Source organism: Corythoichthys intestinalis, chromosome 19 (assembly GCF_030265065.1).
Source record: "Corythoichthys intestinalis isolate RoL2023-P3 chromosome 19, ASM3026506v1, whole genome shotgun sequence".
Taxonomy (NCBI): domain Eukaryota; kingdom Metazoa; phylum Chordata; class Actinopteri; order Syngnathiformes; family Syngnathidae; genus Corythoichthys; species Corythoichthys intestinalis.
In genome coordinates, this window is record NC_080413.1 from 20,272,467 (window position 1) to 20,286,354 (window position 13,888).

The 13,888-nt window shown below is 41.3% G+C and overlaps 1 protein-coding gene across 3 annotated transcripts in view; it reads right to left on the reverse strand.

Moving 5' to 3' along the window:
* The window catches only part of LOC130907228 (glutamate receptor ionotropic, kainate 2), a 334,891-nt gene that overhangs the window by 55,047 nt on the left and 265,956 nt on the right, over positions 1–13,888 (reverse strand). For all 3 annotated transcript variants that reach the window (XM_057822068.1, XM_057822067.1, XM_057822066.1), the window contains 5 exons: positions 7,041–7,184; positions 6,301–6,408; positions 5,307–5,420; positions 5,020–5,226; positions 1,679–1,902 (listed from right to left, as the gene is read on the reverse strand). In XM_057822068.1, coding sequence (XP_057678051.1) covers positions 1,679–1,902; positions 5,020–5,226; positions 5,307–5,420; positions 6,301–6,408; positions 7,041–7,184 — 797 coding nt within the window. The remainder of the gene's footprint in view (positions 1–1,678; positions 1,903–5,019; positions 5,227–5,306; positions 5,421–6,300; positions 6,409–7,040; positions 7,185–13,888) is intronic.

Consider the following 13,888-nt stretch of genomic DNA (forward strand, 5'->3'; position numbering starts at 1 on the left):
GTGCATGGCTGTCACCCCAGGAGGAAGCCTCTTCTGAAGATGGTGCACAACAAAGCCCGTCCGTCTCATCAGAGACAATAGGACATGGTTCCAGTAACCCATGTGCTTTGTTAACATGTCTTTAGCAAACTGTTTGCGAGCAACGTAACCCGGATTTCTGCATAAATCGGAATGAACCCTTTAAATTCTGCTAAATACCCCCTAAATCTCAAAATAACGATCCAAAAAACATGTATTATAAAGTGTCCATCCAGAGTAATTCCAGGTAAATCCTGCGTCACATTACACTGGAATTTAGCAGGATATAAGTCTGAAAGGAGCTTTACGCGACTTAACAAAACCCAAAAAAAACAACAACTGGAGACCAAATGGTGGACGAGACTCTGGCATCAGAAAGTCGAAATCACCAATCACCAATCAAGTCGGGTACGTTGTAACCCAGGGACTACCTGTATTGTAAGGAATTACTCAGTACTTGCGTATTTTTTTTACTTTTTAGTTGTACTTGTACATTTTTTGGATGACTACTTTTACTTGTACTTGAGTAATATAATTTTGAATAATGCTACTCTTACCTGAGTACAATTTTTAGCTACTCTACCCACCTCTGGGCACCACTGTATTTGAGTTAATTTGTTGTTGTTTAGCTGGTCAAGGATGACAGAGATGGAAAGTACTAATTTAATTCTAAGGCGCATGATCAATTACATTTGTGCCTTTAAACTGTGGATACTAACCTCCTGCACAGTGTTGTTAATAACGGCATTAGAATATAATGGCATTACTGATGGCGTTATTTTTTTCATTAGTGGTAATCTAATTACTTTTCTCATCTTGGCAATGCCGTTACCGTTACTGAGTCGGGAAAGGCGTGCGTTACCATGCGTTACTATGCTGGTTGAATGACGCGAGAAAAGTCAGAGAGACACGGACTCACGGGGATGAGAGAGCAGATCAGGAGCGGGGAGGCCGTTGCAAACGCGATGCTAGGTGGCTCCACTAATACCTGATTAGGCGATAGCCTTCAAACTACGCCCACATGATACTACGGTAGATATCACATATAATACGAACTAGATGCAATGACAGACACGGCGGTATTAGCAACATGTATAAAGAGCTAGATGCGTTAGTAAAGCAAAGATTACCATTTCGTTATCGCAATATCCGCAATACCCCTGTGTCTAGTAAAGTTTATGGTAAAGAATTGGGCCAATTGTCCCAAAAACCCTTTAAACTTCACATTGTGTGTCTGTTTTTTATTATTTTATTTTATTTTATTTTATTTTTTTAGAAAAAAAAAGAAACATGAAAATTATCACCAGTTACTTTGCCAAGTAACTAATTACTCTTACATTCAGGTAACTGAGTTACTAATGCAATTACTTTTTGGGAGAAGTAATATGTAACTATAATTAATTACTTTTTTAAAGTAAGATTAACAACACTGCTTCTGCATCACCTTTTTCCAAATCTTTAACAAAAGTGGGATTTTGAAACGTGTTTAAAATCTGCTATCTGCACCTAAACTTGTTTTGTTGGTTTTACTGTTTCAAAATGACTGCTCCAACCTGATTTTTACCTTGTGGTGCATTTAGGAACCACAAAAATCTTTCGTCACATTTCCAGGACAAAGGAAGCAGAGTAAGTCGAAAGGGAGGGAAACGTGTCATGTTACCTGGCTATGACAAACAGCACGCAACTGACACCCAAGCAAGCCAGCAGAATATACATCCAGATATCAGGTGAGAGGGGGTTTAGGAAGGAGAAGACCCCCGGGTTGGTGCCGTTGGGTTTGCGGTACAGGATACTTATCCCCAGCGTCATGAAGGGCTTGGAGAAGTCAATGACCTTCTCTCGCACGTAGGTGATGGCCAGAGGAGCGACCGCCAAGTCGACTTTCTGCAGCGACACCAAAGGAGCAAAGTGGATGAGGCCGCTTAGGTGACCCCACCGATGAAAAATCAGCAGAGTGGACAAATCAAATTAGCATTTGATTCCTGTCCACAGCCAGAGAGGTCAATGTGTGCAGGGCGGAAAAGCCGGGACGGAGGAGGGAAAATAATCAAGGTCGTTAGTTCACTTAGATTACCGACATTTCTATTTATTTTTAATGGAAATTACATCTTGGGGTTTATGTTTGAACTTTCCTAAATGGTGTCGCAGGTGAGTCAGAAAGGCAACACTCATGGGATTAGATTAATCTGTCAGGAAGGGCATTTTAGTCCACAGTGCAAGTAGATCACACCAAGGGCTTACTAGGGCAAAAAAAAGTTAATTATACCCAGCCAGTGATTGCAATTTTAACCGAGTTTCTCATTAACTCATTGGCTGCCAGCGACACCGTTGAAAGTTGTTGCTTAGGTAACGTTACATTAACAAACCACGCAATGAAGATCTCTCACCTGAATAATTGCTTAAAGTGCCTGTGACACAAAATAACATATTTATTTCATATTACACATGGTATTTTATCCTCCTGAAAGAAATGGACCACTTGGATGTGTGTGGAAGCGACTTATATATTTATTCAAATTTTTTAATCCTGCCCCATTAAAATGAGGAACTTCCGGCCAGAGTCTGGATTGAGGAAGAAGGCGAATGTGACGTCAGCTGACTAACCATCTTCACAATACTTGCATTACCATAGTATGCAGAAGCACCGCGGATTCAGCTGATTTTGCGGATTAACTCATGCATTTTTTGCGTCACGCCAGCCCATTGTGCTGCAGGCTTTTGTTGCTACACCAGGGAGAGTGGTGTGAGGATTTTGGGATTTCCAAAAGATCCTGTCCGCGAAAATGGGCAAAACAACTCAGACAATCGAAAGACCATTGGACGGATGACAAATTGAGTAAGAGACGTGTTTTTATGTTATGTCAAATACTGGGATCATGGCAAATGTTGTAATAAGGAAGTGTCTTGCATTTTGTGGGTGACAATGCTCCCTGTCCACCGAGAAGGCCACTCGGCAGACGACCGGCAGCCTGTTGCACACCATGGTCGCGGGCTGATAAAGGCGTGCCCTCCTATCGAGCTCTATCCTCGGTTTGAGCCCTTGGAGTTCCTCGCTATCGTCTCCGGTTCTTGATTGTGTCGAGGCTTCGACCCCCCTCGGCCCTCTTCGTGTGCCCGCCTAGACAGCGCTATACTTGGCTTGGGCTCGGGCAGCCACGCGCTCCGACGTTGGCCTGTTAGTCCACCGAGAATGCGACATTTTCTGCGTTCATTCCCCTCTGTGTCCCCGGCGACGAGCACTGCCTGCCTACCGGGGCTGCAGCAGAACGACGAGCTGAAACTTGCTCGCCGATAGGTGAAGACAATCAACCCCGCCGCTGTGTGTAACATGACTCGGGGTAGTATTGTGTGATTTTTCGTTTTCGAAAGGCGAGGAAAAGACTTGGAAGAGCCACTCGGTTCGGGTTAGCATGTCGCCTAGCTCTCACGACTCCTGTTTTGTTTACGCTCTTTCCTCCGTCCCCGAAATCGGGGCAGGGAAATTACATAAGCCGGACTAACGCTGGTGGCATAAAATACCATTCGGGAGGTTTAAAAAGTTGGCAATTTTTGACCATTATACAGTAATTTAGCCCTGTCGTACTGAATACATGCATTTTTAATACTTCTTATATAGCACAAGACTGTTATTTGTCATGATCATACAATTTATTTAGCAATTGGGGAAAAATACTTGGATAAAAAGAATATCCTGTAAAAATATTGGGAGTAGAGAGATAAAAACAATGATGACATTTTGCTGCTCTGTGTCGCATTTTCCTCGTTCTGAATTTTCCCCATTGGTATGAATTCTAAATAAGCTGAAATCATTACTCTGCCAATGTCATCACCCAGACGGAGGCGATAGAGGGCAACAATGACAGGCTAAATGGCAGATAAAAAGACTCATTTCTCGTCATATCTGCTTTGCCAAATTGTTGTACCGTATTGGCCCGACAATAAGATGGCCCTGATTATAAGATGACCTCTTTTTCAAGACTCAAGTTTGAAAAAAGACTTTTTAAACACCAAATTAATTTTTATACAGAAAATAATTACAGTACATCCGAAACAAATGAGTATAACAATACATTTGAGAGAAAAAGCATGTTATTTTGCCTCATTCAAATCTTAATATCTGAACATTTAAATATGTAAAGTAAAGTGCACTCACATTCGTAAATGAATGGCTTCTGGTTTTTGAAATGTAAATAAATCAATCTATTGTGATAAAAGAACAAAATTGCAATAACCATCAAAGTGAAGTCTAACTGTAACTTTAGTCTTGAAACAAATCTGAATAAGTGCACTTTGAGATTTGTTTTCAAATGTAAAGTGCGTTATAAATAAAATGTATTATTATTATTATAATAAGGAAAAACATTGCAATAAAATAATGCAAACTGGTTAAACTAGCTAAGATCTGTGTAACAGAACATCGCTTCAATGATATCTGGCGCCATCTAGCGTCGTGAATGGGTATAACGTCCAGACCGCAAATATAAGACGACCCCCTCTTTTTCATTCTTATTTCAATGCAAAAAACATCGTCTTATATTCGGGCTAATACGGTATTTACAGTAGTCGAATAGTCTTAAAATATGATTTTTTTTCAAATAATAATGCTATTTAACATTTTTTTTTTTTTTTAATCGTGTCACAGGCACTTTAATGATATCTGGCGCCATCTAGCGTCGTGAATGAGGAGCGTAGCTGAGATCTGTCATGACAGAGCATCGCTTCAATGATATCTGGCGCCATCTAGCGTCGTGAATCTGTATAACGTCTAGACCGCGAATATAAGACGACTCCCTCTTTTTCATTCTTATTTCAGTTCAAAAAACACCGTCTTATATACGGGCCAATACGGTATTTACAGTAGTCGAATAGTCTTGAAATATGGTTTTATTTCAAATAATAATGCTATTTAATTTTTTTTTTTTTTTATCGTGTCACAGGCACTTTAAAAATATGAATGGTTGAGTAGTGTCTCATGCAGATCTAAAGAAACAAGAGACTCACATGGTCCATGAGTTCGCGCACCATGCCGTTCCACTGGCCCGTGCTCTCATCCAGGGCACCGTACTTGCCGTCTTCGACCAGTCGGACTTCGTACTGGAAGCCCAAAATTCCAGAAAGTTCCCTCAGCAGGTCAATACAATAACCCTCAAAGCGGTCGTTCCCGTACAGAGGTTTATCTGACTTCTTAAACATGACATATGGTTCCTCCTGTCGGGGGCAGGAATGTGCAGAAAAGGTCAACTTTTGTATAGCTCTCAGAGTTATTCATAGCTGACTTATTAGTCTACCAGAATGGTGGATACACGCAGAGATTTGTTAGCCAGTGAGTCAGTGATGTTGGACGTCTTGCTTTTGTGAGTCTCCGACATATTCAGACCGCTGGGAGGATCCCATGTCCCGATCTGTGAAGACAGCTCAGCATCACACTTTGTCTCATCTAGTCAATGTGTGCTCACAAGAATGTAGTAGGATGTGGTAGAAAATGTTTGGACAGTACTACATAAAACAAAAAACATTCCAGAAATGTGACCAATGCACAGTGCCTGGTATCCACTTTGGGATAACTGAAACCCTGCTAACAAACAACGTAGAACTGGGAGGAAATACCGTATTGGCCCGAAGACGGCCCTGATTATAAGACGACCCCATCTTTTTCAAGACTCAAGTTCGAAAAAAGACTTTTTGAACACCGAATTAATTTTTACACAGAAAATAATTACAGTACATCTGAAACATGATTATAACAATATATTTGAGAGAAAAAGCATGTTATTTCGCCTCATTCAAATCTTAATATCTGAACATTTAAATATGTAAACTAAAGTGCAAGCACATTCGTAAATGAATGGCTTCTGGTTTTTGAAATGTAAATAAACCAATCTATTGTGATAAAGCAACAAAACTGCAATAACTGCATTAACCATCAAAGTGAAGTCTAACTGTAACTGTGAATAAGGAAAAACATTGTAATAAAATAATGCAAACTGGTTAAACTTGAGAGTAGCTGAGATCTGTCATGACAGAACATCGCTTCAATGATATCTGGCGCCATCTAGCGTAGTGAATGGGTATAATGTCTAGACCGCGAATATACGACGACCCCCACTTTTTCAGTCTTATTTCAATGCAAAAAACACAGTTTTATATTCGGGCCAATACGGTACATTTGACTGATTTCATTGTAGATTGTAGAGTTTGTCCAACATTCTACTTCAATCTTCTGTGAAGTCATTATAGTAGTTTCCATTCCATTCAACTGGCAGTTAAGCTACATTCATGCACCTTTTCCAATCCTTCCTCCTTCAGGCTGATGACATCCAGGTCGAAATCCGTCCTTAGTCCGTTGGTCTTGTTGAAGAGGACTCGACCGGTCAAGCCATCCCAGTGAGCCTATAAACATAATGTTGATAATGATAATGAAAATCCTCAGCCTCTCAGCGCCGCCGTTTCATCAGGCTGAACTGCCGTCTTTCTCCACAATATCAATCTAACCTCTAACCACCTCATTTTATTTCCGAATCATGCACTGCGCCGAGCTCTTCTCTCTCTGTCTGCCGCAGTAATTTAGCGGGAGACGGCAAAGCTGCTAAAAGGCAGAAAACAGTGCCGAGTCCATCATGCGTGCGTGCTGCAAGTTTCGCTTTGAAGCAACAGACGGGCATGGAGAGACTTAGTATCATGGTGAGAAGATGGGGTGAGGATAGCGTGCTAGTATTACTAAAAGCTCATTGATGATCATGAAAATTACCTGCAATGATAACATCCCTGAAATGAAAGCGTGACAAGAACAAAGCGAACGAGCTGCTGACCCGCACTAGAATGACAATGTTTTTATATCGACATGCGGAAAGATGCGCACTGAAGAAAGAGAGGTAATGAAGGTGCTTAAGATGTATTCACAAGTGGTTTCAGACAGAATAGGAGGGTCTACAAAATCAGTGATTCCACACAACACCCCGCTCTCATCAAAGTAACACGGCTCAGCAGCTACCGGGTCAAAGGTGGACGATGTGCTACGTTACCTCTTTGATGAGGCCGATGAAGCGTCCCCCGAAACGCCACGGCTTGTGGCGATTGCACTGTAGGGAGCTGACGGTGATCTGTTGAGACTGCTGGACTGCCACCGCTACTACGTGCACGGCGTCGTACATCAGGGCCGCGTCCGTCTGCGAGTAGAAACGGGAGACATTTTGGTTGAAATCAAGGGCGTAGGTTTGGTCTCAACCATGGTAGGGACGATACAACAGCATAACCTGCATGTACACTTTTTACTGGGGACGGGACATTAATAAGACCAAAGAGTCAGAGCAACATTTCTCACGAATATAAACCTATAATTAATTGATAGGCTGAATGATCAATGCAAAATAAATCTGTATTCATTTATACTAACTTTCATGTGTATTGGTTCAGGCGACACACCGTTCAATTCAAACCTTTGTTTTCATAAACTTCGGAAGAAACATTTTTAAAATATTTTATTAGCAAATTTAAATTGCAATATTTGAACATAAATTATTTTAACAAACACAATAAATACAAATTTGTTAATAATCTCTTAACTATCCAGGAATGCAAAAAAATAAACATTTGTCTTAAGACCACTGAGCATTGTCTGTGTAAATAAAGAATTTAAACATAACTGAAAAAACTTCTCAGTCAGGGTATAACAAAAATAAATACTAAAAGGGCCCGCCTTAAGGTAAAACAGTACTGCTTTTGTCCACAAGCACAGCTAAACTCAACAAAAAAATGAAAACTTTTTACCGCGACTATGATTACCGTATGACGATTTGGAAAAAATGTCTGCATAGGCTGCAAAAAAAAAAGTTTTTAATAGGGCTGTCAAAATTATCGCGTTAACGGGCGGTAATTCATTTTTTAAAATTAATCACATTAAAATATTTGACACATTTAACGCACATGCCCCGCTCAAACAGATTAAAATGACAGCACAGTGTCATGTGCACTTGTTTCTTGTGTTTTTTGGTGTTATGTCACCCTCTGCTGGCGCTTGGGTGCGACTGATTTTATGGTTTTCAGCACCATGAGCATGGTGTAATTATTGACATCAACAATGGTGAGCTACTAGTTTATTTTTTTGATTGAAAATTTACCAATTTTATTAAAACTAAAACATTAAGAGGGGTTTTAATATAAAATTTCTTTAATTTGTACTAACATTTATCTTTTAAGAACTACAAGTCTTTCTATTCATGGATCGCTTTAAGAGAATGTTAATAATGTTAATGCCATCTTGTTGATTTATTGTTATAATAAACAAATACGGTACTTATGTACCCCATGTTGAATGTATATACCCGTCTTGTGTCTTATCTTTCCATTCCAACAATAATTTACAAAAAATATGCCATATTTTATAGATGGTTTGAATTGCGATTAATTACGATTAATTAATTTTAAAGCGGTGACTAACTCGATTAAAAATTTTAATCGTTTGACAGCCCTAGTTTTTATATACAGTAAATCATGTAGAAAGTAAAGAAATACATTTTAAATAAATGCAATTCATCAGTCAATCAAACGTGCATTCAAACGGCACATACAGCAAACGAAAAGGGGTAAATGCAAGTCTGAACATAATGAAAATAATTCAGTTAATAATGGTATAGAGTCAATTCTATCCTTACAACATATGGGAAGACATTCTAAATTACCTATCTTACTGAAATCAATACAGTGGTATGAAAAAGTATCTGATCTTTTGGAATTTCTCACATTTCTGCACAAAATCACCATCAGATGTGAAGTGATCTTTGGCAAAATCACACAGATGAAAATACAGTGTTTGGGTTAACTAAAACCACACAAACATTTATAAGTTTTCATATTTTAATGGATGCTAACAATGACAGTAGGGGGGAAAATAAGTAAGTGAATCCTCTGCCCAAGGCGACTTATAGAGCAATTGAAACCAATTTTTACAAAACATTTTAAGTCAGGTGTGTTCCCAATCACTGATGACTGGTTTAAAGCTGCCCTGCCCACTATAAAACACACACCGGGTAATAATTGTCTTGATGAGAAGTATTGTCTGATGAGCATCATGGCCCAGTCAAAAGAGCTGTCTGAAGACCTGCGACCAAGGATTGTTTATTTGTATAAAGCTGGGAAAGGATACAAAACCATCTCTAAAAGTCTGGATGTCATCAATCAACAGGCAGAGAAGTTGTTGACAAATGGAAAGAGTTTGGCACTCTTGCTTCTCTCCCAAGGAGTCGCCGTCCACCAAAGACGACGGCAAGAGTCCAGCGCAGAATACTCAGAGAGGTAAAAAAGAATGCAAGAGTGTCTGCTAAAGACTTACAGAAATTACTGGCAAGTCCAATATCTCTGTGCACATATCCACTGTATGTAAAACTATGGCCAAGAATGGTGTTCATGGGAGGACTCCATGGAGAAAGCCACTGCTGTCTAAAAGAACGTTGTTGCTGTTGCACATATAATGTTCGCAAAAAGGCACTTGGACACTCCACAGACGTTTTGGCAAAATATTTTGTGGACTGATAAAACTAAACTTGAATTGTTTGGGAGTAACACACAACATCATGTGTGGAGGAAAAATGGAATACCTCACCAAATTCAACCTCATCTGTACAGTGAAGCATGATGGAGGGAGCATAATGATTTGGGGCTGTTTTTCTTCCTCAGGGCCTGGACAACTTGCAATCATAAATGGAAGAATGAAATGAAAAGTTTATCAGGATGTTTTGCAGGAAAACCTGAGGCCGTCTGTCAGACAGTTGAAGCTAAAAAGAGGATGGCTGCTGCAACAAGACAATGATCCAAAACACAGAAGTAAATCAACTTCAGAATGGTTTCAGAAGAACAAATTACACGTTCTGGAGTGGCCAAGTCAAAGTCCAGACTTGAACCCCACTGAGATGCTGTGGCATGACCAAAAGACAGCGATTCATGCCACACATCCCAGGAATCTGACTGAACTATAGCAGTTTGGTAGTGAAGAATGAGCCAAGATTAGTTGTGATCAATGTGCCAGACTGATCTGCAGCTACAGGAAGCGTCTGGTTGAAGATATTGCTGAGGGGGCCACAAAATATTATATGTGATGGTTGACTTACTTATTTTTCCCCCTTCTGTCGTTGTTTGCATACTATCCTCGTTAAAATATGAAACCTTATAAATGTTTGCAAGGTTTTAGTTAAAGCAGACACTGTTTTTTCATCTGTGTGATTTTGACAAAGATCAGATCACATTTGATGGTGATTTTATGCAGAAATCTGAGCATCTCCTAAAGGTTTAGATCCTTTTTCATACTCCTGTATATAATGCAAATAAGGTTGCTTAGAAGTTGGTGGGGACAATTTGAGCATCCTGAAAAGATAATAGTGTTATGTCCCTACCAACCCAATGCAAACCTACGCCCTTCTTTAAAATTGATTGTATGCCAGGAAAATAAACAATAGAAATGATCTACACTGCAATACATATTTAATTAAAAGAACACATATCAGTTCAGTGCATTGCTACTTATACTCAGGTGCGACTTATAATCCGAAAAATATGGTATTAATTCTTCATATATATGAAAACATCCCTACACCTTCCTTTATATATTTGTTTTAGGATCACTGAAATAATCTTTCGTCAAATCTCATAACCGTGTCTGATCACATAAGTTCAATTTCAAAGCCACTGTTCGCAGCACTGAGAATAGCTGCAGCAAAGAGTCTCCAGCCTGTCGTCGTAGAAACTAATGACTCCTGATGGGTGTTCCTGTCCCCCAAAGAGATGGCAAAGGAAGCCAAGAAACCAGTCCAGACGGGATGTCTCTGGGTGGTAAAGACCCCATGCAAAGTACAGTAGTCTACATTATAAAGGGTGAAGGGATACGCTGAATAGCATTATTGAGTACAATCCACAATTCACCACTAGGCTTCTGTATCCATCCACAAAAAGCTAAATAAATTGAAAATGAACACTACCCTAATATTTCACAAATAATACATTCCATGCTCTCACAATAGTCCAGTCATTCAGTTATTGGCTTTTCCAACAAAGGCATGCAACTGGGCTCCTAACTCAGCGTTCAATATAATTGCAGTCATTGAGTCAACACATTTACTGCGGGACTGAGGATCCATTCAAAAATATCATGGTACAAATGACGTAATTGCAGGCTTTTCCTAACACTTGGTTAGGCACACCCGATGCACTAAATTGTCTTGAATGGCTTTGATTAACAGTCATTGTGTTACAGTATTAATGTCACCGTCATTGTAATTATATCCAGGGTGATAAAAATGGAATACACAGGAAAAATATAAAAAATGTATACAGAGGTGATGGCATTATAATGATCCAACGAATTAAGTATATTTCAATTTTGTAAAACGGCAAATATATAACAAGTTGTCATGTTATACAGTGAGGAAAATAAGTATTTGAGCACCCTGCGATTTTGTAAGTTCCCCCACTTAGAAATGATGGGCGGGTTTGAAATTTTCATGGTAGGTGCTGGTCCACAGTCAGAGACAATCTAAAGAAAAAAAATCCACAATTCACAGTGTATGATTTGTTAACAATTTATTTGTATACACTTCTGAAAAAAAGTATTTGAACACCTGTCTAATAGCTACAATTCCATCCATCCATCCATCCATCCATCCATCCATCCATCCATCCATCCATCCATCCATCCATCCATCCATCCATCCATCCATCCATCCATCCATCCATCCATCCATCCATCCATCCATCCATCCATCCATCCATCCATCCATCCATCTTGGCCATAAACGTGGCGAAAACTAAGCACTGTACACTCATATGGATGTACAACATAATCTTAAAATGCTAAACTAACACCATCCATCCATCCATCCTTTATCTTCCGCTTAGTCTGGGGTCGGGTCGCGGGGGCAGCAGCTTTAGCAGGGAAGCCCAGACTTCCCTCTCCCCAGCCACTTCAGCCAGCTCCTCCGGCGGGATTCCAAGGCGTTCCCAGGCCAGCCGAGCGACATAGTCTCTCCAGCGTGTCCTGGGTCGACCCCGGGGCCTCCCGCCGGTGGGACATGCCCGGAACACCTCTCCAGGGAGGCATCGAGGAGGCATCCGAACCAGATGCCCGAGCCACCTCAACTGGCTCCTCTCAACGCGGAGGAGTAGCGGCTCGACACCCCAGATGACCGGGCTTCTCACCCTATCTCTAAGAATCCGGGATCTTGTTCTTTCGGTCACGACCCACAGCTTGTGTCCATAGGTGAGGGTAGGAACGTAGATCGACCGGTAAATCTTTCTTCACAACGGACCGGTGAAGAGTTCGCATCACTGCAGACGCTGCACCGATCCGCCTGTCAATCTCCCGCTCCCTCCTACCCTCACTCGTGAACAAGACCCCAAGATACTTGAGCTCCTCCACTTGGGGCAGGATCTCATCCCCGACCTGGAGAGGGCATGCCACCCTTTTCCGGCTGAGGACCATGGTCTCGGATTTGGAGGTGCTGATCTTCATCCCAACCGCTTCACACTCGGCTGCAGTGAGAGTTGGAGGTCACTGCTTGATGAAGCCAACAGCAGTACATCATCTGCAAAAAGCAGAAATGCAATGCTGAGGCCACCAAACCGGACACCCTCAACGCTTCGGCTGCGCCTAGAAATTCTGTCTATAAAAATTATGAAGAGAATCGGTGACAAAGGGCAGCCTTGACCGAGTCCAATCCTCGAACGAATTCGACTTACTGCCGGCAATGCGGACCAGACTCTGACACCGGTCGTACAGGGACCGAACAGCCCTTACCAAGGTGCTCAGTACCCCGTACTCCCGGAGCACCCTCCACAGGACTCCCCGAGGCACACGGTCGAACGCCTTCTCCAAATCCACAAAACACATGTAGACTGGTTGGGCGAACTCCCATGCACCCTCGAGGACCCTGCCGAGGGTGTAGAGCTGGTCCACTGTTCCACGGCCGGGACGAAAACCACACTGCTCCTCCTGAATCCGAGATTCGACTTCCCGACGGACCCTCCTCTCCAGCACCCCTGAATAGAATTTACCGGCTACAATTGTGATCCTCAAAGACACGTTAGCTGTCTTTAAAAAGTCCAACTAAAAAGTGGAGTGGAGGTACACTTTTTGAGTCCACCCAATATAAACAGGGAGACTCCATTTATTAACATGGTCAAGACCAAAGAGCTGTCCAAACACAGAATTGTAGACAAGGCTGGAAAGGGTTATAGGTCAATTGCAAAGCAGCTTGGTGATATAAGATCCACCGTTGGAGCAATTGTTAGAAAATGGAAGAAGCCAAACATGACTGTCAATCTCCCTCAGACTGGGGCTTCATGCAAGATCTACCTCGTAGGATCTCAATGATCCTAAGAATGGTGAGAAATCAGTCAAAAACTACACAGGAAGAGCTGGTCAATAACCTGAAAGGAGCTGGGACCATTTCCAAGGTTACTGCTGGAAATACACTACAGACGTCATGGTTTATAATCATGTATGGAACTAAAGGTTCCCCTGCTTAAACAAGCACATGTCCTTGCCCGTTTTAAGTTTGCCAATGACCATTTGGATGATCCAGAGGCGTCATGGGAGAAAGTCATGTGGTCATATGAGATCAAAATGGAATTTTTTGGTCTTAATTCCACTCATAGTGTTTTGAGGAAGAATGATGAGAACCATCCCAAGAACACCATCCCTATTGTGAATCATGGGGGTGGTAGCATCATGCATTGGGGGTGGTTTTCTGCACATGGGACTGGACGACTGCACTGTATTAAGGAGAGGATGACCAGGGCCATGTATCGTGAGATTTTGGGGAATAACCAACAGTGTATCACAAAAGTGAGTACAGCCCTCGCATTTCTGCAGATATTTAAGTAT